This window comes from Nannospalax galili, unplaced genomic scaffold (genome assembly GCF_000622305.1).
Source record: "Nannospalax galili isolate Female #2095 unplaced genomic scaffold, S.galili_v1.0 scaffold32, whole genome shotgun sequence".
Lineage (NCBI taxonomy): Eukaryota > Metazoa > Chordata > Mammalia > Rodentia > Spalacidae > Nannospalax > Nannospalax galili.
This window is the reverse complement of record NW_008335297.1, coordinates 7,390,484-7,412,684: the sequence shown is the minus strand read 5'-3', so window position 1 is coordinate 7,412,684 and position 22,201 is coordinate 7,390,484. Positions and strand designations below refer to the sequence as shown.

The following is a 22,201-nucleotide window of genomic DNA, read 5'->3' as shown; positions in this document are numbered from 1 at the left end:
AAGAAGGAAGGAAGGAAGGAAGGAAGGAAGGAAGGAAGGAAGGAAGGAAGGAAGGAAGGAAGGAAGGAAATCACATTTGTTAAGCATCTACCATGTGCAGTATTTGGGGACAGGTATTATGGAGGATGGAGTTGTATCAGCTGTGAACCTGCCTCTGTGAAATTGCCATTCAGCAGAAATTCCAAATGGAGATTAACCCCTAGAGCTTCAGGCAGCCCTGCATGACTTCTAAGACGCTGGGCTAATTCAGAGTCCTCTAGGCCTTCGCATGAGGCAGCAGCTCACGGAAGGAGTTGGGTGTTTGAAATAAAGTCTGAATAAGTCCTGGGTGCCAAGTAACATCAGGTAGTCTCAGGGCCTCCGTTTTCTTAACTGGAAAATGTGATGAGTCACTCGATCTTGGCCTCCAGCTCAGGCTCTACCCCCAACCTAGGCCCCTCATGTTCCTTTCACTCAGAACATTGGTCACATCCTTCCTCCCCATGAGACCCCAGATCATGGTCCTCAGCCGTGCCCTGTGTAGACACTCAAGAGAGTAATGACACAAGGACAGATCCTGCAGCAGGCTCAGGGGCACTATTCCCAGCCCCAGATTCCAGGCTCAGTTCTGTCCTTCCCTGCTGGGCCACTAGGAGGCCCACCAGCTGCACTTCCCTATCATGCAACCTTGGGCCCATCTCCTCACCCCTGTGAACCCCATCTTCTCATACGTACAAAGGGGACATAACAACCTCCCTGCCGTTGACATACAAGTTAGTCACTGACTGGGGCAGGCATGTTCTCACACCAATAAACAGTTAGGGATCTCTAACGACAGCCTAGGGCTGCCTCAGTGAATAAGTCCCTCACCCCACACTGGAGATTATGGCTCAGTGAAGGAGAGGGACATGACACCCTGTCTTTTAAAAAACAAAGCACCAGGGTTTTATTCTCTGAGTTTTGGAGTCTCAAGGTGTTAAAAATTAACGTCCGTGTTCCCACTCCAGGGGAGGGTCCTTCCTCACTGCTTTCTGGCTGTGGTCAGCAACATATGGTATTCTTGGCTTGGGGGAGCTCCACTCCAGGCTCCATCTCTGCCTTCTCTTCTCTCCTGTTTGATCCTCCCACTTATCCTAGGATGTAGAGCTCATCCCATTAACCCGAGGTGATCTCAACTGGAGAGCCTTCACTACCTCTGTGGTGTTGCTTTTTCCAAATTAAGTCATGTTCACCCATGACTTATTTATTTACTTATTTATTTTGTGTGTGTATGTGTGTGTGAGGGGGACATGCCAGGGTCTGCATGTGGAGGTCAGAGGACAACTTTGTATAGTCGATTCTTGTCCACCTTTATATGCTGTTGCAGTTTGAATGAGAAATGTCCCCCAAAGGCTCAATATTTGAACACTTGGTCCCCAGCTGGTGGTGCTATTTCAGGAGGCTATGGAACTTTTAGTAGGTGGGCCTTGCTGGAGGAAGTGTGGCACTGGGGGAGAGCTTTGAGGTGATATAGCCTGGCTTCCTCTTCTGTCTCTCCCTCTTCCTCTCCCTGTCCCTGTCCCTGTCCCTGTCCCTCTCCCTCTCCCTCTCCCTTTCCTGTGTATGAATGAAGTATGATCAGCAAGCTTCTTATTCCTGCTTCCATGCCTTCCCCACCATGATGGAGTCTATCACCCATGAACTGGGAGCCAAAATATGCCCTTAAGTTGTTTTTGTCAGGATATTTCATCACGGCAACAGAAATTAAACTAATACATGTGCATTCCAGGGATCAAACTTGGATCACCAGGGTTGCGTGGCAAGGGCCCTGCTGAACCATCTCCTTGGCTCAGGCGTATCTCTTTGGAAGTGGCATCATTTGCCTCACTACTGTATCTCCTGTAGTATACCGCAGGAGCATCATACATGCCGAGGATAGAATCTCAATAGATGGTAGCTATGGTGACTATACAGCACAATTACATTATATGACAATTATATACTGTTACTATAGCTACAAGTATTGTACATACTGGCCATGGGCAGGATAAGTGTCTCCAAAGCTTGGTCCCCAGTGTGGCTCTATCAGGAGGTGATGGGAACAGTGAGAGGTAGGGCCTGGAATGAGGGCTGAGATCACTGGGGTTGTGCCCTCCAAGGACACTGTAGAACCCTGGTCTCTTTCTCATTCTGTTCCTGTGTTTTGATTTTTTGAGACAGGGTCTCTTGCTATGTAGACCAGGCTGGCCTTGAACTCGCAGAGCTCCACCTGCCTCTTTCTCCCAAGTGCTGGGAGTAAAGGCCTGTACCACCATTCTTACATTCTGGTGGTAAAGGGAGCAGCTTTGCTCTGTCACAAGTTCCTACTACAATGTGTGACACATGTCCAAAGCAACAGGGCCAACTGAGTGCACATCATGATCTTCAAACATCATGAACCAAAATAATCTTTCTGTCCTCATGAGCTGATCACACCAATCACTGTTCTAGTGAGGAGACACTGACTAATCCAGTTGGGGAGCTACAACAAACAGCATTACACTGCCCTTAAACCTACATGGTTGATTATAACCTCAACACATCTTGATGTTCTAGACACATTATTCTTAGAGGCTACATAATCTTCCTTAAAATGAATGTATACACATAAATGTCTAGTCATTTCTCCCTCCAAAGCACTAAGCCTTTATCCTGTTTTTTCTTCAGCTATTTCAAAATACCATGGTAAATTACTTCCTAGAAGCATCACACAGTAGATTCTAGAAGTGGAATCAGCTTTATAAACTTTTAAAATGTGAGCTTGGTTTCCAATAGACAGCCCAGAAAGGCTACCTTTCTGAAACCCAAGCCTTCATACCCCTAAGAATTGAGGCCCTGTGATAGTCAGCTCTTTATTGCTGTGACAAAATACCTGAGAGGAACAATTTAACATGAAGAAAGGTTGACTTTTGGCTCACAGTTTCCAAGGTTCAGTTCATGGTCATCTAGCTCCCTTGCTTTCAGGCTGGAGACAAGACAGAAACATCATAGCAGAGGAAAGCTGCTTACCTATGGCAGCCAGGAAGAAGAGAGAGTAAGGAAAGAGCCAGTGGCAAAGCACATCCTCCAACTATGCCCCATCTCCTTATGGCCCACTCAGCTATAAACTCTTAAATGAATTCATCCCCAGATGACACTAGGCCCTCAGGAGCCAATCAACTCTCTCTAGAGCCACCTCCTAGAGACCAAGTCTTCAACATATTAGTTGAAAAGGAGAGATTTCATATCTAAACCCATAACAGACTCAAGACTCCGGCCTCACCTGCTTGCTCCATCCCACCCCACCTGCAGCATGGCCCTCCTGAGCCCAGAGCCTCTTGATGCTATGCACTGCGCCCCATCCCTTCTCTCTGTTTCTACCCCCACCTCCACTCTCATTTGCATCTGGCACCATGGGAGGCCTGGTTTTAATTTTCCACATTGCTGCAGCAGCCCAACACCCAGAACGCCTGGAAACCCAATCTTACGGGATTTTTTTTCCTAAACTCACCTCCTCAGAGAACAGCCAGGGCAGGTCCCCAGCCTTCAGTCCAGCCTTTGCTGTGGCCATGCTTTGCTGGGCAAAGCATTTGACCCTCTGAGTCCGTATCTGACCAGCTTGAGCATGGTCATCTGTTCTGAGGAGAAGCAGCTGAAGAAGGCCCTGGACTGATCAGTTCCTCTGAGAAGCACTTTCTGTCCAACCCTCCTGTCTTTTGGCTCTTTCTGGAACACACCAGCTCAGTCCTGTCTCTTGGCTTTACACTTGCTATTCCCCCTCAGGATCACCTTTCTAGAACAGCACAGCCCTCAAATAAGTTAGAAGCTTCTCCTTTATGCTGCCATGGCCTCTGGTCTTTGTGTGTGTGTGTGTGTGTGTGTGTGTGTGTGCACATATGTGCAGGTGTGAGTGTAAGTGTATCGATATGGTGCATGTATAGGCCAAAGGTCAACCTTGGGTATCACTTCTTTTTTTAATATTTGGTTTGTTATTTTTATTTTATGTGTATGAGTGTACTGCCTGCATGTATGTAAGTGCACCTATGCCATGCAATGCCCACGGAGGTCAGAAAAGGGTGTTGGATCCCCTGGAACTGGAGTTTCATACAGTTGTTAGCTGCCATGTGGGTGCTGGGAATCGAACCTGGGTCCTCTGCAAGAGCAGTCAGTGCTCTTAACCACTGAGCCATCTCTCCAGTCCCAGGTGTCGTTTCTTGGGAAGTCTTTAAGTTTGTTTCCTGAGACAGTTTCTCTCACTGGCCTGGAACTCATCGATTCAGCTACTCAGGACAGCCAGAGAGCCCCAGAATCTGCCTTGTCTCTGCATCCCAGTGCTGGATGACAAGCACATGCCACAACACCTGGTTGGTTGGTTGGTTGGTTTTTAATGTGGGTTCTAGATATCAAACCCAGGTCTTCATGCTTGCATGGCAATCACTTTATCCACTAAGCCAACTCCCCAGTCCTCTGGTCTTATTAGACACACACTGTACTAAAATATTATGCAAAGTAGCATCATTCCAACAGAGCAGAAGCAAACTTCCAGGGTTCAAGTCCCAGCTCTGTCAGCTACTGTGCAAACTTAGATAGCTGGCCTACCCTCTTTGTGCCATATGTCTCCTCACCTACAAAGTTGGGTATGGTAATACCGATAATATTGCTCACCTCATTGACTGTTGTGAAGATTAAATCAGTTAATATGTATGAAGAACTCATAGCAGTGTATAGCACAGAGCAACTATCTCATGATATTCTATGCCAGGCAGATAGCCCAATGCTGGGACCAAAACAAATATATACTACATAAATCAATGGATCAGGCAGGGAAGATAACTCAGTGGGTGAAGTGCTTGCTATACAAGCACAAGGTCCTGAATTCAAATCTTCATCATTCACATTAAAACCCAGCATGTCAGTGTCTGACTGTAACCCAGGGCTGGGGCAGGGAGGAAAGACCAATCATGGGGCTCACTGAAACAGCAAGCTCTGGGTTCAGCGAAAGACCCTGTCTCACAAAACAAAACGGAGATTGATAGAGGAAGATACCAGGCATCAACCTCTGGCCTCTACAAGTGCATACCTGGGCATGTATACCTGCACACATATGTGCACACATACATGTAAACCACACATACATACCCACACACACAATTTTCTTTTTTAAATTTTATTATTATTGTGTGAGCGTATGTGTGCATGATGTGTGTGTTGTTTGGGAGAGCATGTATGTCATAGCATGCATGTAGAGGTCAGAGGATGATTTTGTGGAGTCAATTCTTCCCACCATTCTGTGAGTTCCAGGGACCAAACTCAGGTCATCAGGCTTGCTCAGCAAATGCTTCACCCACTGAGCTATCTCACACTCAGAAACTTCTCTAAATGAATAAATAATAAATCTCTGATTGTTAGTTCCATTTTACAAGTGAGAAGCTTGAGGTTGGGGATGTAATAGGAGTTAGGCATTAATTAGGCTCCTACTGTGTGCAGGGCCCACCCTGGGCCCTTTGCAAATTCGACCTCATTTCCTCCCTGAATAGCTCAGTGTGAGCACAGGTGACTGCTAAGCATTCACACAGTTGGGTAAGGGGCTGTCAACCGTCTTTGAGAGGCTGATGCCATGTCTGTTCCCTGTTAAGAGTGGCCATGTGACAGCCTGGCCAATCAGCACACATTTTTTTGGCTTCAGCAATTGGCTAGACACAAAGGCATGTGACCTGAGCTGGACCAATGGGAGACCTAGCTGGAAGTCTTATGGGATTCTTGCCAAACAGAAGGCTCTTCCTGCTGTGGCTACAGGACATGTGCCTAAAGTTGATCCTAAGCAGGGCAAAGCAGGATGGAAGAGGGAGGCAAGAAAGGAAGGAACTGGAGTTTCTTAAGAAGTAGGCTAGCAGTCAGATCCTCCTCTCTGTAGGATAGCAAAACTGAAGTTTTTGTCACTTGCCACCAAAAGATTCCTAACTGGCACCCCTAGTCTGATGCTCTCAACTGTGACTCTGAACAGTGTTGAGTGATAACCTCCTTGTCAGTAAGACTCATTCTGGTCCCCAGGCAAAGAGCCAAACCCATGATCTCCCCAGAGCAAATGCAGAAGCCAAATAAAAACCATGCCAAGGTGGATTCTGCTGATAAGGAACGTGTCCCCTGGATGCTGTGCTGATTGGTTTTAACTATCAACTCGACACAACTTAGAATCACCTGGGAAGAGAGTCTTAATGAGGAATTATCTAGATTAGCTTTTCCTATGGGCATGTCTGTGGGGGATTGTCCTGATTGTTAATGGATGTGGGAAGACCAAGCCCTGAATGTGGGCAGAACCATTTTATGGCTGGACCCTGGACTGTGTAAGAGTAAAGAAAGTGAGCTGAGAACTGAGCTAGCAAGGATTCGTGCATTTCTCCATTTCTCTCTGCTCTTGGCTAGGATGCGCTGCTTGAGTCCCTGCCTTGACTCCCCAGTGCGGAGGACTGCATCCTGGAATGATAGCCAAACAAACCCTTTCCTTCCTAAGTTGCTTTTTGTTAGGGTGTCTGTCACAGTAACAGAAATGAAACCAGAACAGAAGACTTTCTCTGTCCTGGGGATGGAGTAGGTGGGAGGTTGGGTCCATCTGCTCATGAGCTTGGCACTTCTGCTCGCATTCACCCCTCCTAGATGGTCAAATAGAATCAAGAGGCACATAGGTGACAGGGTTTTCCTAACTGTTCTGTCTACTGTTAGGCACTGAAACCAGCTTGGGTTTTCTTGGAGGTTGGCCCATCCATCTCCACCAGGACCAGTACAGGGAGCTGGCTCAGAACAGTTGCTTGTCAACTTGTCTCTCTGGCCTCTGTGGCAAGCCTTTAAATGACTGGAACATCTTTACATTATAAAAGAGCTTGGACCAAACACAAAATTCATTTATGGGGAAAAGGCAATTCTGGGAAAAAGCTCTCTCTGGGGGTGATTTGCAATGAGAATGCCATCCAAAGGGCCAGCTTGCCCTCCTTCTTGGATAATACAGTGGTAATAATTGCAACTCCAGCTCCTGGCTGCATATGCAGCTAAGCACCCACAAGCCTGGATTCCTTAAAGGTAACTCTCAAATTCCATCCTCACCATAAGATTTTGGGGGGGGGGGCAGGCAAGATTGCTCACAGCAAAGCTGACTTCAATCCCCAGAGTCCACATAAAAATGGAAGGGAGAACAGATACTACAAATTAGTCCTCTGATGGCCACACACATGCAGTGGCGCTTGTGCACCCCACACACATACATCGCGTACAATAATAAATTTTTAGAAAGAAGTCTCCATATACTAGAGAGCTTTAAAAAAGACTAGAAGGAGAATGGCTATTATCTTCAACAAGAGGGAACTAAGAGCCAGAGAGGTGGAGAAAATGTCCAAGGTCACACACCTAGCTGGTAGTAAAGGTAAGGTTAGACTTAAATCCAAAGGGGAACATTCCAGTGAGACAGCTGCCTGTTTCTCAGACACAGAAAACCAGCAGGGCTGTTGCAGTAGCAACTTCAAAGGGAAGCCAGTCCAGTGTCACTTGTCTCCAGTCATCCAATTTACCAGTACAGTGAATGCAGCCCCCATTCTGGCAAACAACAGCTAAAGAGAGTCTGGAAGTTGTTGTAAAGGAAAGAGTGGATGTTTGCTGAGTGCTTGTGATGTGGCTGTCAACCCCTTCTCCCTTGCAGCAACTAAAAGTCAGTGTGAGGTCCTAGGTAACATTCATTTTTTTCATGCATTTCCTTGGGTTATTATTATTATTATTAATTATTATCTATTTCTCCCACAGCACTGGGGACACAGCCCAGGGCCTCGTTCACACTAGGCAAGCAAGCTCTACCATTCAGGAATATCCCAGCCCTTTTTCTTAATAGTGTTTTAGTTTGAGATTGGGTCTCACTAAGTTTCCCAGACTGACATGGAACTCAAACTGAAGCCCAGCAGTCCTTGCACTATTGACCTTCCTGCCTCTGTCTCCCAGGTGTTTCATGCATTTTTATTCCACTTTGTGGAATCCTGATCCCACCCCTCATGGTTTTGACATCTCAGTCTTATCAATGTGGAAATAAGGCTCAGAAAGGCTAAGAAACCTACTCCAGGACCACAGAGGGCCAGAGAAGGGACTGAGTTAGAACCAGATCTCTTCTCCCTTACTTCAAACACAGAATCCTAGATGATTCTTAAAGTAGCACTCCAGTAGCACCCAAAGTTCCTCTTGGTGCAGAGTAGAGTATCTCTACTCCTCAACCTCCCACATAGCCAGGTGAGACTTGCAGAGAGTTGTGCTGGAGCTGACTGAGGAACAGCTCACAGAGCAAGTTAAGATTCCAGGAATCTTGTAAGCCAGGTACTACTGTGCTGACATTTTGAAACTAGTCACAGTAGAAATATTTGCACCACAGAATTTGACTAATACTATAAATCAAGGACTTTTAAAATTTTTTCCCAGAGAGCCAAATTGTTAAATATTTCCCAGCATGCTACTGGACTTGAGAGAAACAGTTCTACTTTATTAATCTATTTGTACATACAGTCACTCATTCATTCATCTGCTCATTCACTTGCTCATCTATCTATCCATTCATGCACCTATCCTTCCTTCTATCTTTCACTCATCTATCCATCCACTCACTCATCCATCCATCCATTCATCCTTCCATCCATTCACTCACTCATCCATCCATTCATTTATTCACTCATCCATCCATCCATTCACTCACTCATCCATCCATTTATTCATTCACTCACCCATCCATCCATTCATTCAACCACTCATCCTTTTATCCAGTCACTCATCTATTCATCCATTCACTCACTCATCCTTCCTTCTATCTTTTACTCATCTATCCATCCATTTCACTCATCCATTCATCCAGTCATTCATCCTTTCATCCAGCCACTCATTCATCCGTCTATCCATTCACTCACTCATCCACCCATTCATTCATTCACTCATCCATCCATTCATTCACTCACTCATCCTTACATCCAGTCACTCATCCATCCATACATTCACTCATCCATCCACCCAGTCATTTACTCATCCATCTATCCAGTTATTCACCCATCTTCCATCTATTCACTCACTCATCCATCTATTCATTCAAACATATGTTGGGGATATAACATATAATTTTGTCCTATAATGTAGCCTGCATTTGCTCTTATATTTGTTCAGCAGATTCTAACTTGTGATCAGCTATCTGCCACGTTCTGCATGTTCTGTGCTAAATACCAACAATTTAATAGTGCAAGATAGAAATGATCCCTAGCTTCATGGGGTTCAGAGTCTAATGAGAGAATCAGATTCTAAACCCCAAGAAGTCATTTGACCTGTACAATGAGAAGGAATTAACCATGCCAAGCTAGTTGGTAGGAGCAGAGAGACACCACAAAGAGGAAATACCATGTGCAAAGTCTTGTGGCAGGAGGAAGTTTAGGGTGCAGAGGGACATCTTTAAAAAGAACGGAGCCAGAGAGACGCCTGCCAGGCTAAGGACCACTTCTTCAAGTCTCAGGAAGTCTGCCCAAAGCCACTCATGCCCAAAGTCTGTGGATCCCAGGCCTCATTTCCTCCTCAGAGCCTCCCTATGGGATCTTTCTGGGCCTCAGCTTCCTCATTAGAAGAGTGAGATGAAAAATGGAGGTAATAGCCAGACCCGGTGATGAAACTATCCCAGGTGCTCATGAGGTTGAGGCAGGAAAATTGCAAGCCTGAGGCCTGCCTGGCCTACAGAGTGAGTTCAAGGTCAAGCTGGAAAACTTAGTGAAACCCCATTCAAAATACTTAGTAAAAAGAGGACTGGGAATTCAGTGGTAGAGCACTTGACTAGTATGTGCATGGCCCTGGCCCTGTATTCAGTTACCCAGTACCCAGAAAAAATAATGGGAGAGAGAGGAGAGGAGAGGGAAGAACGGGAGGAAGAGGGGGATGAAGGGGGTAGAGGTGCCAACTTCATAGGGTGAGTATGAGAACCAAACACAAAGATGAAAAGCTCTTAGCTGCATGTCTGGTCAGCTCCAAGCACCAATCAATGATCCGAACCACCAGCTTTGTGTCTCCTCTTCCACAAGTGTCCTTTCCTCGCCCCGGCCTTTTCTTGTGTGCTCTCTTGTTTACCAAGTGAAGGCCAAGCACTGTGGGAGGCACTGGGGAAACCAGCCACCAACAAGACACCTGCAGCGGCACTTGGGCAAAGAGCTATTCTTCCCACCCTAAATGCCTGCCTTGAATCACTCCACAAGCACCACTGCCAAGCTGACCCTCCGTCTGATGGGTTAGACTGCTCATTCAGCATTCAGGGCCCAAAGCAGGTTCAGGCACCGGCTTGGGCTTCCTTTCTGTTGCTGGCCACTGTGCAACTGCGTATACAGTGAGCGTCTCTCAGTCTCTCACTCCGCAGCGAGTCTGTGAGGGCCCAGAGGGCATGACCTGGATCTGAGTCCTCAGTCACCAAGGCGCCTGGCCTATGAAGTTATAATGGAGAATGAATCCAACACACACCACAGTTGGAGCGGAGAGGCCTCGCCCTCTGGTATAACCCGGCTCCCTTCTCAGGCCCTGTGGTCAAAGACCACCCACCACTTCCACAACCACCGCCCCTCCACAGAGCTGGAGCCGCACTTTTGGAGAACAGCATCAGACCTGAGGGCCCGAAGGGGGCTGTTTCCTCCCTGCATCCACTCTCTCCGACTCACCGAGAAGTTGTCTGCTCAAGTCACTGATTGTCACATTCTCCTGCCAGAAAGGGTTCATCAGCGGCGTGCACGAGCTCTGGACTGCTGGAAGAAAGGAGTTCAAGGGCGGAGCCCTGGGGTTCTGTCACCAATATCTCCCTAGATGTTCCCCACCCGAGATGGCACGGGGAGCCCTGAGGCACTTATGAGCCGAGCTGGGCCGCTCCAGGAGGACTTTCGCAGCCGCAGCTCTCAATGCCCACCCTCCCTGCACCCCTAAGTGGCGGACTGCGAGCTTGGGGTTTGGGAGAGCAGTGTGCACATAAAGCAGCAACAGGTCCCGGGCTTGCAGGTATAGCAGGGGGGCGATCGCGCGCACCCTTACCTCGGCAAGTCCGCCAGAGCCCGGAGTGGGAGCTCAGAGGCTCCAACTGGCTCCGGTTGGCAGGACCCAGTGGGTGCTGGGCCCGGGGACCGCTCCTCTCCAGCCGCTCGGTGTCGATGATATACCAGAAGTCGGTGCCGATGGCGGCCGCCAGCAGCACGAAGCTAAGCGCCCCGCTCAGCGCCGCTGCACCAGCCAGAGCTCCCAGGCGCACCCGCATCGCCCAGCGCCTGCAGGGAGCCGCCGGCTCCTTCCCACGATCCCCGCCTGCCGGCTTCCCACTGCCCGCAGCCCAATCTCCGCGACCTCCCAGTTGCACCCCTGATTCCCCAGCGCGACCCTGGCTCCACCCTCACTGGCGTACTCACACTTACTTGCACGTACCTCCTCTTAGACCCTCAATCTTAGTGCTCCCTGTGCCCTCAGATCTCCTCCCTGCTGCCTTCTGACCCTCCTTGGAGCACTCCTCCCACAGTACCTGTACCATAGCCCACCTCCTCGCTCAGCTCCAGCCAATGTCCAATGCGCAGTCCCAGCGCCCTCCTCCCTCTAGCTCTGCACTTTCCCCTCAGGGCCTTACTGCCTCCACTTCCCTGCCTCACTCTACGAGCCCTCCACCAACGGCTCCCACCACCCCTTCCCTGGATCACACTTTCTGCCTCAGCCCTCCTTGTTCTGCTCACACCTCAGCCTGGGTCTGCCCTGGCTTCCCACTGAGACCTCACCAGGACTCAGCTCCCAAGACTCCCAAGAGGAAGGGCAGGCTTCAGTGAGTCAAAATGCAGGGCGCGTCGGGGGCTCTACAGGAGCTGCAGTTACATGTACTCAGTGCCTCCTCCCTGAAGCTATTTTGATCCCAAAATCCACCTTCAAATGATTTTTCTGCACTGGCTACAAAGGAAACAGGCAGATTTGTTTTATCTATGAAAGTTCTTTGAAGTAGCCCCGAGGTCCGGTTCTGGGAGTCCATTTTCTTTGTCACTCAAGTCTTCCACATCACAGCCACCACCATCCTCACCCACACCATCTTGATCAAAACCACCATTTCCACCACCAGCCTCATCCCTATCCCCACCACCATCACCACCATCACCAGTATCACCACCATCACACCATCACCTGCAGCACAAAGCACCATTAACATTCTCTTCTTCATCATTATCAGTATTCTTATCAATTTCATCATCTCCTTAGCCAGCACAAAACCTTCCATTCCTTCAGGAAATCCTTCTGAAGCTTGGGTCTGACACTAGGGTCCATGTTGAGAAGAAGGCGTGATCAGCCCAAACACAACTCCTGATTGTGTCTATGATACAGACTTCCCAGTCTTTTCTAGGCAAGACACCCAAAGAAAATACTCAGGTGTGTTTGCATACCGGCATGAAGGAAGCAGATTCTAAGAGTCAGCAATAACCAGTTTGGGGGCTGCAGCTACCAACGGGCCCTCATGGCTGCCCTCGTGACTGGGAGGTCAAAATCTTGGCCTTTCTGTGATAAATTCTTTTTTTTTAATTTTTACAAAAACTATCGAGAATTTCATACATGCATATAAGGTGTTTTGATCAAATCCATGCCCACTCCCTCCCCTCCAACATTCCCCCCCAAAAGAGGTAGCCCTAAAATCTTTTAAGGATTAGATACAAGCTCCCAAATACTTTTGACATTTTTGGCCTTGGAACAGAGTATGTTGCTAACAGGCCCACGGACATTTTGACTTTTAGCCAAGAAACCGGCTACATTTCTTTAGGGTCGTTTTACCCTAACTGCCTAGCCAATTCCTACCTCCTACTCTTATCACGCCATCCTTTGAAGGGGTTACCCAAATTGCCAATAGGGAATAAGGATGCCGACCATTCTGGCTTCTTCCTCATAACTTTTGTCTCTAAGGGGAGAAGAAAGTTCTTGAATCATGAATGGGAGATGTGAAAGAGAAGTAAAGGCAAGAGTAATTAGCATTACAAGTTCTAGACAGGGAACTAGAAAAAAGTCAGAACAGGGCAAATTTCAAGTATTCATAAGGAAGTCCATTGGAGTTTCTTGACCAGGGCTTCCAAAAGCATCCCTCTATTGTGTTCTTCCTCATTTTTCTTTTGTCTACCAAGGCTGAACTAGTTGGCTGGGAAGAGTGGCTGGATACACAGGTGAGGGTCCAGTGACCCTGCTTGGCACTCCTTTAATGAATGAGTACAACCGTCAACAAGCCCAATTGTGGCTATGTTTAGCAATCAGGCTCAGCCAAAGTCGTGAAGATGGTGGTTATTTCATGCAACATCTATTTTCCATGGACTGTTGGCCTATTTCAATGGGAGTCCATCTGTTATAAGGACTTGGTGCTAAGAGCCACAAATTAGGGAGAACATACGTCTTCTGTTTTTCTGAGCCTGTGTTACTTCACTTAGTATAATAGTTTCTAGATCCATCCATTTACCTGCAAAATGCATTATTTCATCTTTCTTTACTGCTGAATAGAACTCCATTGTTTAAATATACCATATTTTTGTTAACCACTTGTCAGTTAAGGGACACTTAGATTGCTTCCATCTCTTAGCTATTGTGAAAAACGCAGCAATAAACATGGTTGTGCAAGTGTCTCTACAATAGGATGAGTCCTTTGGGTATATGCCAAGGAGTGGTATAACTGGGTCATATGGTAGGTTCATTTTTTGTTTATTAAGAGTTCTCCATACTGTTTTCCATAGAGTCAACATGAGTTTGCAATCCCACCAGCAGTGAATGAGCGTCCCCCTTTCTCCACAACCTCACCAGCATTTGATATCATTTGTTCTCTTGATCCTAGTCAGTCTGATTGGGGTAAGGTGATACCTTAAGGTGGTTTTAATTTGCATTTCTCTAATTACTAACGATGCATTTCCATAATTACTAACGATGTTGAACACTTTTTGTGATGTTTCTTAGCCATCTTTATTTCTTCCTTTGAGAACTCTCTGTTTAGATCTTTAGCCCGTCTTTTAATTGGGTCATTCACCGGTGACACATCTGACAGAGGTTTAACATCCAGAATACATAAAGAACTCAAAAAACAAAGAATTGTGATAAATTCTTAAAGAACCATCATGCTAAGGCCCAAAAGTGGATAAGCTCTGGTCAAGCTGGGGAATTGTTAAAAGTATACTAAGAACCTCCTGAGTGCTGTCCATACCAGGAGGAGTTTTCTGTCTCTTTAAGGAAGTGACATTGACAATGAGCTGCCAAGGATACAGCAGCTCGCCATGCCTAGAGAGGTCTGAAAGGTTGGGTACATTCGAAAGAAGTAGAGAGAGCCTAGCAAGAGAAAAGTGCACAGAGGGTTGAGATGAGTGAAGGGAGGGCAGGCCACACAGGTCTGCAGACCCATAAACCCTTGTGAGTTTAACTCCAACCCTGGACAGTTCAAAGCAGAACTGAAATGCTCTAATTTGGGTTTTTAAAAATGGATGTAGCTGGGCGTAGTGGTGCATGCCTGTAATCCCAGCACTCTGGAGGCAGAGGCAGGCAGATCTCTGTGAGTTTGAGGCCACCCTGGTCTACAAAGTGAGTTCCAGGCCAGCTGGGGCTACAGGGAGACCCTGACTCAAAAAGACAAAAAAAAAAAAAAAAAAAAAAAAAAAAAAAAGGATATTAGTGTGTAACATAGAATGGCAGGAAGCAAGAACGGCATTTGGGGAGAGGGGCTAGGGCCATGGCTCAGCAGGCAGAGACTTGCTGCATAAGCATGAAGATCTGAGTTCAAATCCCCAGAATGCATCTAAAAAGCTGGGCATGGTCAGGTACATGTGTAACTCCAGTTCTGCGTGGGGAGGGCAGAGACAAGAGGATAAGCCAGGCCTTGCTGGTTACCAACCTAGCTGGCTCTTCAGTGAGAAACCCTGTCTCAAGATAGTAGAGCAGAAAGTGACAGAGCAGGACACCTGACAGCCTCCTCTGGCCTCTGTGCCTCCCAGCCATGTGCACACACACACACACACACACACACACACACACACACATTTTTAAAGAAGAATTGGGGGGGGCTAGAGAGATGGTTCAGCAGTTAAGAGCACTGGCTGTTCTTACAGAAGACCTGGGTTCAAATCCCAGAATCCACATGGTGGCTAACAGTCATCTGTAACTCCAGTTCCAGGGGATCCGACATCCTCTTCTGTCCTCTGGGCATTGCATGACATAAAATAAAAATAAAAACTTTTAAAAAGATGAGCTTTTCGAAAAATGAAAAAAAGAAGAATTTGGAAAACAAAGTAGAAGAAGTAAGGGATCCTGGCAGTCTGGTCTAGGTTGGTAGTTTTGTGAGCAGCGAGGGAAGTGTGAATAATTTTTTAACTGAGTGGTTAGACTCGATAAGACACAGCAGCAGACTAATGTGAAGAATTACACAGTTACTGACTTCCTCCTTACCAACTCCCCCTTAATCTTCATCCCTCTCACCCATCTTCATCTTCAGGAGCATTAGCATGCTTGTTACCTAGGCAACCCCTAATTAAATCCTCAGTTTCACTTGCTCTTGGTTGACTCTCTAAAAGTCACTAATTTGGGAAGTCACACAGCCAAGCAATACATTCTTAGTCTCCCCCGGCTTTGCTTTAGATGACGCCTCATGGACTAAAGCCACTTAATGAGTTAAACACTCTTCTCCAGCAAATGTTATCTCTACTGGCCTCCCAGTAAAGTTGCTTTTCTATTGTAGTCCTCCAGGAGTCTGGGAGAAGTAACCTTTTGCTATCTTTTCCTGTCCCCAAGTAAAAGACACCTTTGTATCCCAAGATATCGCTGCAGAATAAACCATTCTTGGGAAGAAGAACTAAAACACCAGCCATGAGATCCTTTAATCAGCAACTTTTCTTTAAGTTCACAGAACCCAGATGTGGAGTGACTTCTAGAAAACGGTAGCCCAAGAGTCAGAAAAACAGACCACCTGAAATTTGTGACTATAGTGCTGCCTGAATATCTCACATACTTCCCCACAGCTCCCTACATAAGCTTTAGCCTACAACCCCTAAGGAAGATAGTCTTAGTTGATGATAATCTTTAGCCTACTAGCTTTCCGCATGAATCTTTATCCTCCGCTTGTTGGCCTTTAGAGTGATGAGCAGTGAACTCGGATTCGGAGTTGCATGTTAACAATGCTCTTAGCTGCGAGATCTCCTTATTCTGCACAATGTTTTGCCCTATCAGCCTCCACCAGCATCTCCTTAAGATCCATCTTTCAGTGATGGTTGTGCTCTGTGTGTGTGTGCGTGCGCGCACGCGTGTGCACACGCACACGTGTGCAGGTCGACTTTGGGTATCTTCTTCCATCACTTTCTACCTTATGCTGAGACTGGTCTCTCACTGAATCTAAAGCTCACTGTTTCAGCTAGACTGGCTGGGCCAATAGTCCCAGGGATCTACCTGGCTCCAGTACTGGGGTAATACGCACACTCGACCGTGTTCAGTTTTTACATGGATGTTGGAAATTTGAACTTTGGTACCCACCCATCCATCTCCCCAGCCCTGGCTTTACTTTTGAATTCTGTCGCACTTTTACTATCATCTTCATTTAAAGCATCATCAAAAAGATCCACATGATCAACTTTACAGATGGAGGTAAAATTGAACCATGTCCCAGGAGCTCTAATGATACCTTACAGATTCAACCCTCTCTCATACTTGTACTCACTCTCCCTCTTCTCTCTCTCTCTCCCTTTCTCTCTATGGATCTCATCTGTTTCTTTCACTTGACTTCATTCTTTAATTTGACCCTTTGTTGAGGAGCTATTGATGCTGTTTCTCACAGCTCAGCAGCCCAACAGAAGCAAAGAATCTCTTTCTCAATGTTGCTAACCAAATTTTCAGAATGAAAACTCATTGGCCCATGGTCACATCCTCATCTTTGAATCAATCTCTATGGCTCTGAAGAATGCAATGTGCTGGTTGGCCAGACCTGGGCCACCTGGGCCATCATTCCAAGTTCCATCATAACCATTTGAATCAAGAGGTGTCATGGATGCAAGTATAGACAACAAACATATGAAATGTCTAGTTAAATTAGAGCTTAAATTCATAATGCATACTTTTTCATAAAAGATGTCCCAAGCCAGATATGTTAGTAAACAACTTATTATCCTTGGGAGGCTGAGGCAGGAAGATCAAGAGTTCAAGGCCAGCTTCTAATACATAGGGAGTTCAAGGCCAGCCTGGGCTATGTGAGACACCGCCTCAATCCCACTCCACCTCCCAAAAAGGATATCTTATACAATACTTGAGGTATACTAAAAATGTTATGTGGTTTCTCAGAAGTTCACATTTAACTGAATATTCTGTATTTATCTGGTGGGCCTAGCTGATCCCACTAGGAAAACCAAGGGGGCATTTACCAGAACCAACAAGAGGGACAACGGCAGACAAAGCTACTAGATGCCCCATACATCTGGCATGGGTGGGTCCCCTCACTGAGCTCCTCACCAGTAGAAGGAGATCTTCTTAGAAACCCCTATGCAAAGACAAACTTGTAGGCTTTGAGAAATCTATTTATCATGTAGATTTTAACATAATCTAGCTGAATTGTGCCCAGTCACTCTGAAAGGAACCGTCTGATATGTTTAATTATGTTAAGTAGGGGAGGACCACATCAAATGTTGTGTAGCATCACGACTCAGTCAGTTAACTGCACAGCCCTGATAAAACCAGATGGCTCCTGATGTGGGAGCCAGGTACACCACAGCAATGAACATAAAAGTGTCACCAGGCACCACTCTAGGCAGAGACAAAGAGACAGAGATCAGCACCCAGCACCCAGTGGATTCTAGAGGCATTCGACAGGCTATGTGAGCCCAAGTTTCCTCCATAATGAAATGATGTTACCCATCCCCAACCACCACAAAGGGTCAACATGAAGATGAGATGAACTGCTGTGGGTGAAAGCATGGCTTACGAGGACTTGTATCAATGTTACTGAAAAATGTGGAAAGCACTGTTAAAAATGGAAAGGAAAGGTTTTAAAAAGAAAGAGAAGGAGGGAGGATGCAAAAAGATGCTTCTGGTTAACATTGAGTGTGAGCTTAGCTGGATCTGGAATCAGCTAACATGACAGATGCCATGTGCAAAGAGACTGGGCACACCAAGGTTTCCTTTTCTCCAGGAAGTAGTTTAATGATGCTAGCACCTGGCTTTGTGGATTTGGCCTCAAGACAGAGCCTCAGACAAAGAAAGGTCCAGCTTTTATACCCTTTGTTAGTTTCTCTTTACAGTTCAGTTTCTTTGTCTCCCGTATGTGAGCACACATACCCTGATTGGGTGCTCCGTGCATAAGGTCATGACAGAACTGTGTACGTGCACTCAGACAAGGACCATGCTGCATTCCTTTTCCTTTGGTCTTGGTTCCTACCACATTAAGTGACAAGCCTCTGAGTGGGTCTGTGAGGGCTTTTCCAGGAAGGATTAACTGAGGGGAGAAGACCCTCCCCAAGAGTGGGTGGCACCTTTCAGTGGACAGCCCAGACAAAAAGTTCTAAGCAAAATCCAGGGCTGCTTTCTTGTCTGCCTTTCCAATGTGTAGACAGTCACTGTTGGACTACCCAGCCCATATCATGGAAGCCAGTCTAATAAACCTTTTATTATATGTATCTGTTCCATCTGTTATTCCTCTAAAGAACCCTGACTAATACCATAGTGAAGGTCATCTTTCATTACGAAGCCTGGGGCATCACAGAAAACCACGCATGTTTGAATCAATGGGATTGTGACTTGGCTCTCATCTCTATTGCTTACCAGCAGGTGAACTTTCCTACAGCCTCAGTTTCCCAAACTGTAATTGGGGTTGTCAATATCCTTCCAATCACATGGCCCTTTTCCCAGTGTTTCTCCAAGCCTTCAAATGAGGACACCGGTCACTAACCTTGCTGCCCACTCTCATCCCTGTGGCGTCATCTGAACTCATTACAATCGCACTGTTTTCAAGGAAGGTCACTTTCAGAGGTCCTAGGGCCCATGAATTTCGGGAGAACACTATTAATCCAGCACAGCTGCCAGGCTTGGTCTGCAGGAACTCAGGCCACAGTAGCCACCACTACCCCTTTCCTCCGTTCTGGATCCAAAGACTTATTGGGGCATACATAGTCCTTGTCTGTGCCTCAGTCCCACCCTGGCACTGTTTTCAAGGAAGGTCACTTTCAGAGGTCCTAGGGCCCATGAATTTCGGGAGAACACTATTAATCCAGCACAGCTGCCAGGCTTGGTCTGCAGGAACTCAGGCCACAGTAGCCACCACTACCCCTTTCCTCCCTTCTGGATCCAAAGACTTATTGGGGCATACATAGTCTTTGTCTGTGCCTTAGTCCCACCCTGTGAATCTATGGTCTGTTTACTAACTCCCTCACTCAGAAAAAGAAGGTGCCTCCACATCCTCTCCCACTGAAAAACACATCTGTTGTTACAGAGGTGAACGCAGGTGTGCACCTGCAATCAGAAACAAACTTCTAGGCACAATCTACAAGGCTCCTCTATCCAGTGCTACCTCCTAGTACAACCTCAGGGTGCCTTTCACACTGGGTACCTGTGCACCTAGGCAACTCCAAAGCCCAGCTTGTCCCTCAAGTCTCGCACACACAGCCATGAGGTTTCCTGGAATGTTAGGCTTCACCAATAGTGGAGCTAGACATGTTCAGAGCATTCCAGTCTAAGGAGCACTCAAGAGGCAGAGGCAGGCAGGTCTCTGTGAGTTCCAGGCCAACCTGGTCTACACAGCAAGTTCCAGGCCAACTGGGGCTACAGGGAGACCCTGTCTAAAAAAGACCCTTCCCAAAAAAACTTAAGACACAGAGTGTTCTAAAGGGTAAAGGGAGGTGAAGCATTCTGTCCTACAGGGAAGCTTTTTAGCACCAGAAGTAAATAACTCAATAGCTTCAAGAAGTCCCTGAAACTGACCAGATTCACTAGGCCCCTCCCTCCCCAAGCATACATAATCAGTCAGGACTTCTGAGAGACTTCTCAGACAAACTGAGGTACCTGGAAGAGAGACCAGCTGAGCTGCCTAGAAGCCTGTTTGACAAGCCAAGCTTCCTAGAAGACCACCTGGAAGGTGCATTCTATGGAAGGTGCCATGCTGCCTGCAGGTTGTGTAGTGAGTGCCAGGTTTCCAGATTTCCTAAGCTGTCACCCATGCTAGGGGCTTTGATGATACAGCTGTCTTTGAGTCATTTCTGCTCTTTTAAGTAACCCCTCATCATACTCCAGTAAGTAACCCCAATAAAACTCATTGGTTCATCAAGTTGGACTTTGGTAGTTTCCTTGCTTTGGTCGATGGTTGGTTCCCTATCTGGAGTGAATATATGTTCATTCATGTCTTCCCAGGAAGTGTCACACAACAGAGCCCTTGCCATGCAAGCCTGACAACCTGCATTCGACCCCCTGAACTCACGCCATAAGGAGAGAGCAAACTCCTGAAAGTCATCCCCTGATTTCCTCATGTGGGCCATGTCACTCACATACACACACACACACACACACACACACACACACACACACGAATAATAAATAAATAAATTTTAAAGTAAAAAGGGTGGGGAGCTTGGAGAGATGGCTCAGCAGTTAAGGGCACTGACTGCTCTTGCAGAGGACCCAGGTTCTATTCCCAGCACCCGCATGGCAGCTAACAACCATCCATAATTCCAGTTCAAAGGGATCTGGTGCCTTCTTCTGATCTCCTTGCGTATTTGCATGACACAGGTACACTTACACACATGTAAGCAATTCACTCACATAAAAATAATAAGACATTTTTTAAAAGAGGGTTGAGAATGTAGCTCAGTGGTAGAGTGCTTGCCTAATAAGGCCTAGGTTCAATCCTAAGGCGGGAAGAAAGATTATGGTAGACTATCTGGATTGAACTCTTTTACATAGACATATATATCACATTTTAGTATTTTTTTTAGTATTTTAAAATATATGTAAGTTGGGCATTGGGCATGGTAGTGCACACCTTTAACCCTAGCACTTAGGAGACACAGGTAGACAAATTTCTATGAGATCAAGGCCAGCATGGTCTACATAACAAGTTCCAGGCCAGCTGGGACTATAGGGAGATCCTGTCTCAAAAAAAAAATGTAAGAGCGAAAAGAGTAGTTTAACCTTTGGATGATTATAATTCATAATCCAAGGAGTAGAGTGGGTTGAAGAAAGAGAAAAGGCAGCAACTTAAGCATTCCCTGTGAGAGCTGAGCCCAGTAACACACATCTGTGGTCCCAGCAACTCAGAAGGCTGAGGCAGAAAGATCAAAAGTGTGACTACAGCCAACCAGACTACAGAGTGAGATCCGTATGTAAACAACCAAGGGCTGGGCATGTGATGCAGTGGCAGAGTGCTTACCTAACATACACAAGGTCCTGGGTTCCATCCCCACTCAGCCTCAAATATGCTGTCTTCCCCCAGGTACCCCTCCCAGAGCCCTTCCCAGCCAATAATGATGAGCTTATTTGCTACATATTAGTCAGGCCCTTTGAACTATAACCCTCTTACAGGCACAGGATATGCTATAGAATGGCTATGAGCTTCACCTTCCACTTCCCTTCTCCTCCTCTTCTCCCCTCCCTTCTTCTCCCTCTTTCTCTTCTTCATCACATTTCTGGACATTTTTCATTCAGCAGTGACCATGGGACATAATTTTTATCAATTAAGTTGAAATAGAGTCTGCTGCAAAGGACTTCCCCAAAGGAGATATGTGCAAGGCCTTGGGTGAGAAGGTCTAAGTCGTACAGCGGTATTTTGCAAGCATGAGAATAAAGCTTGTGAGTGGTGAAAATAGAATGCTACAAAAAAACAAGCCTCTGACAGCTTGTCTCCCCATCCCTGAAGTGCCTGCCTCCAAATTCTTATTAGAACATAAAAACACAGGCCCCTATCTTAGGGCTGTCTGGTACTTAACTAAATGTATGTGAATTGATCAGACAGGGATGGCATTAATCTTATGCAGAGCATATCGTTGGCTTTTAGGTCTGTCCACAACACTCTGCAGACGTGCAATAAAGATTTGTTGACTTGATAAATAAGTAGATAAATCCTTTCTAAAATAAAATCTCTTCCTTAAAGCACAGAGCTTATTTTGTGTTATGAATCCATCAGAAGCCAACTGGGGGTTTCAAGAGATAGAGCTGGCATATCTGCACAGTTATTAAGACTGCTGCACTCAAGAAA

At 46.4% G+C, this 22,201-nt stretch overlaps 1 protein-coding gene across 2 annotated transcripts in view; it reads right to left on the bottom strand.

The window, feature by feature from the left end:
• Window positions 1–11,257, bottom strand: part of Tmem114 (transmembrane protein 114) — a 19,396-nt gene extending 8,139 nt beyond the window's left edge. For both annotated transcript variants that reach the window (XM_008829955.2, XM_008829956.1), the window contains exons 1-2: window positions 11,038–11,257; window positions 10,674–10,754 (exon numbers count right to left, since the gene is read on the bottom strand). In XM_008829955.2, the coding sequence (XP_008828177.1) occupies window positions 10,674–10,754; window positions 11,038–11,257 (301 nt within the window). The remainder of the gene's footprint in view (window positions 1–10,673; window positions 10,755–11,037) is intronic.
• Window positions 11,258–22,201: the final 10,944 nt, after the last annotated feature.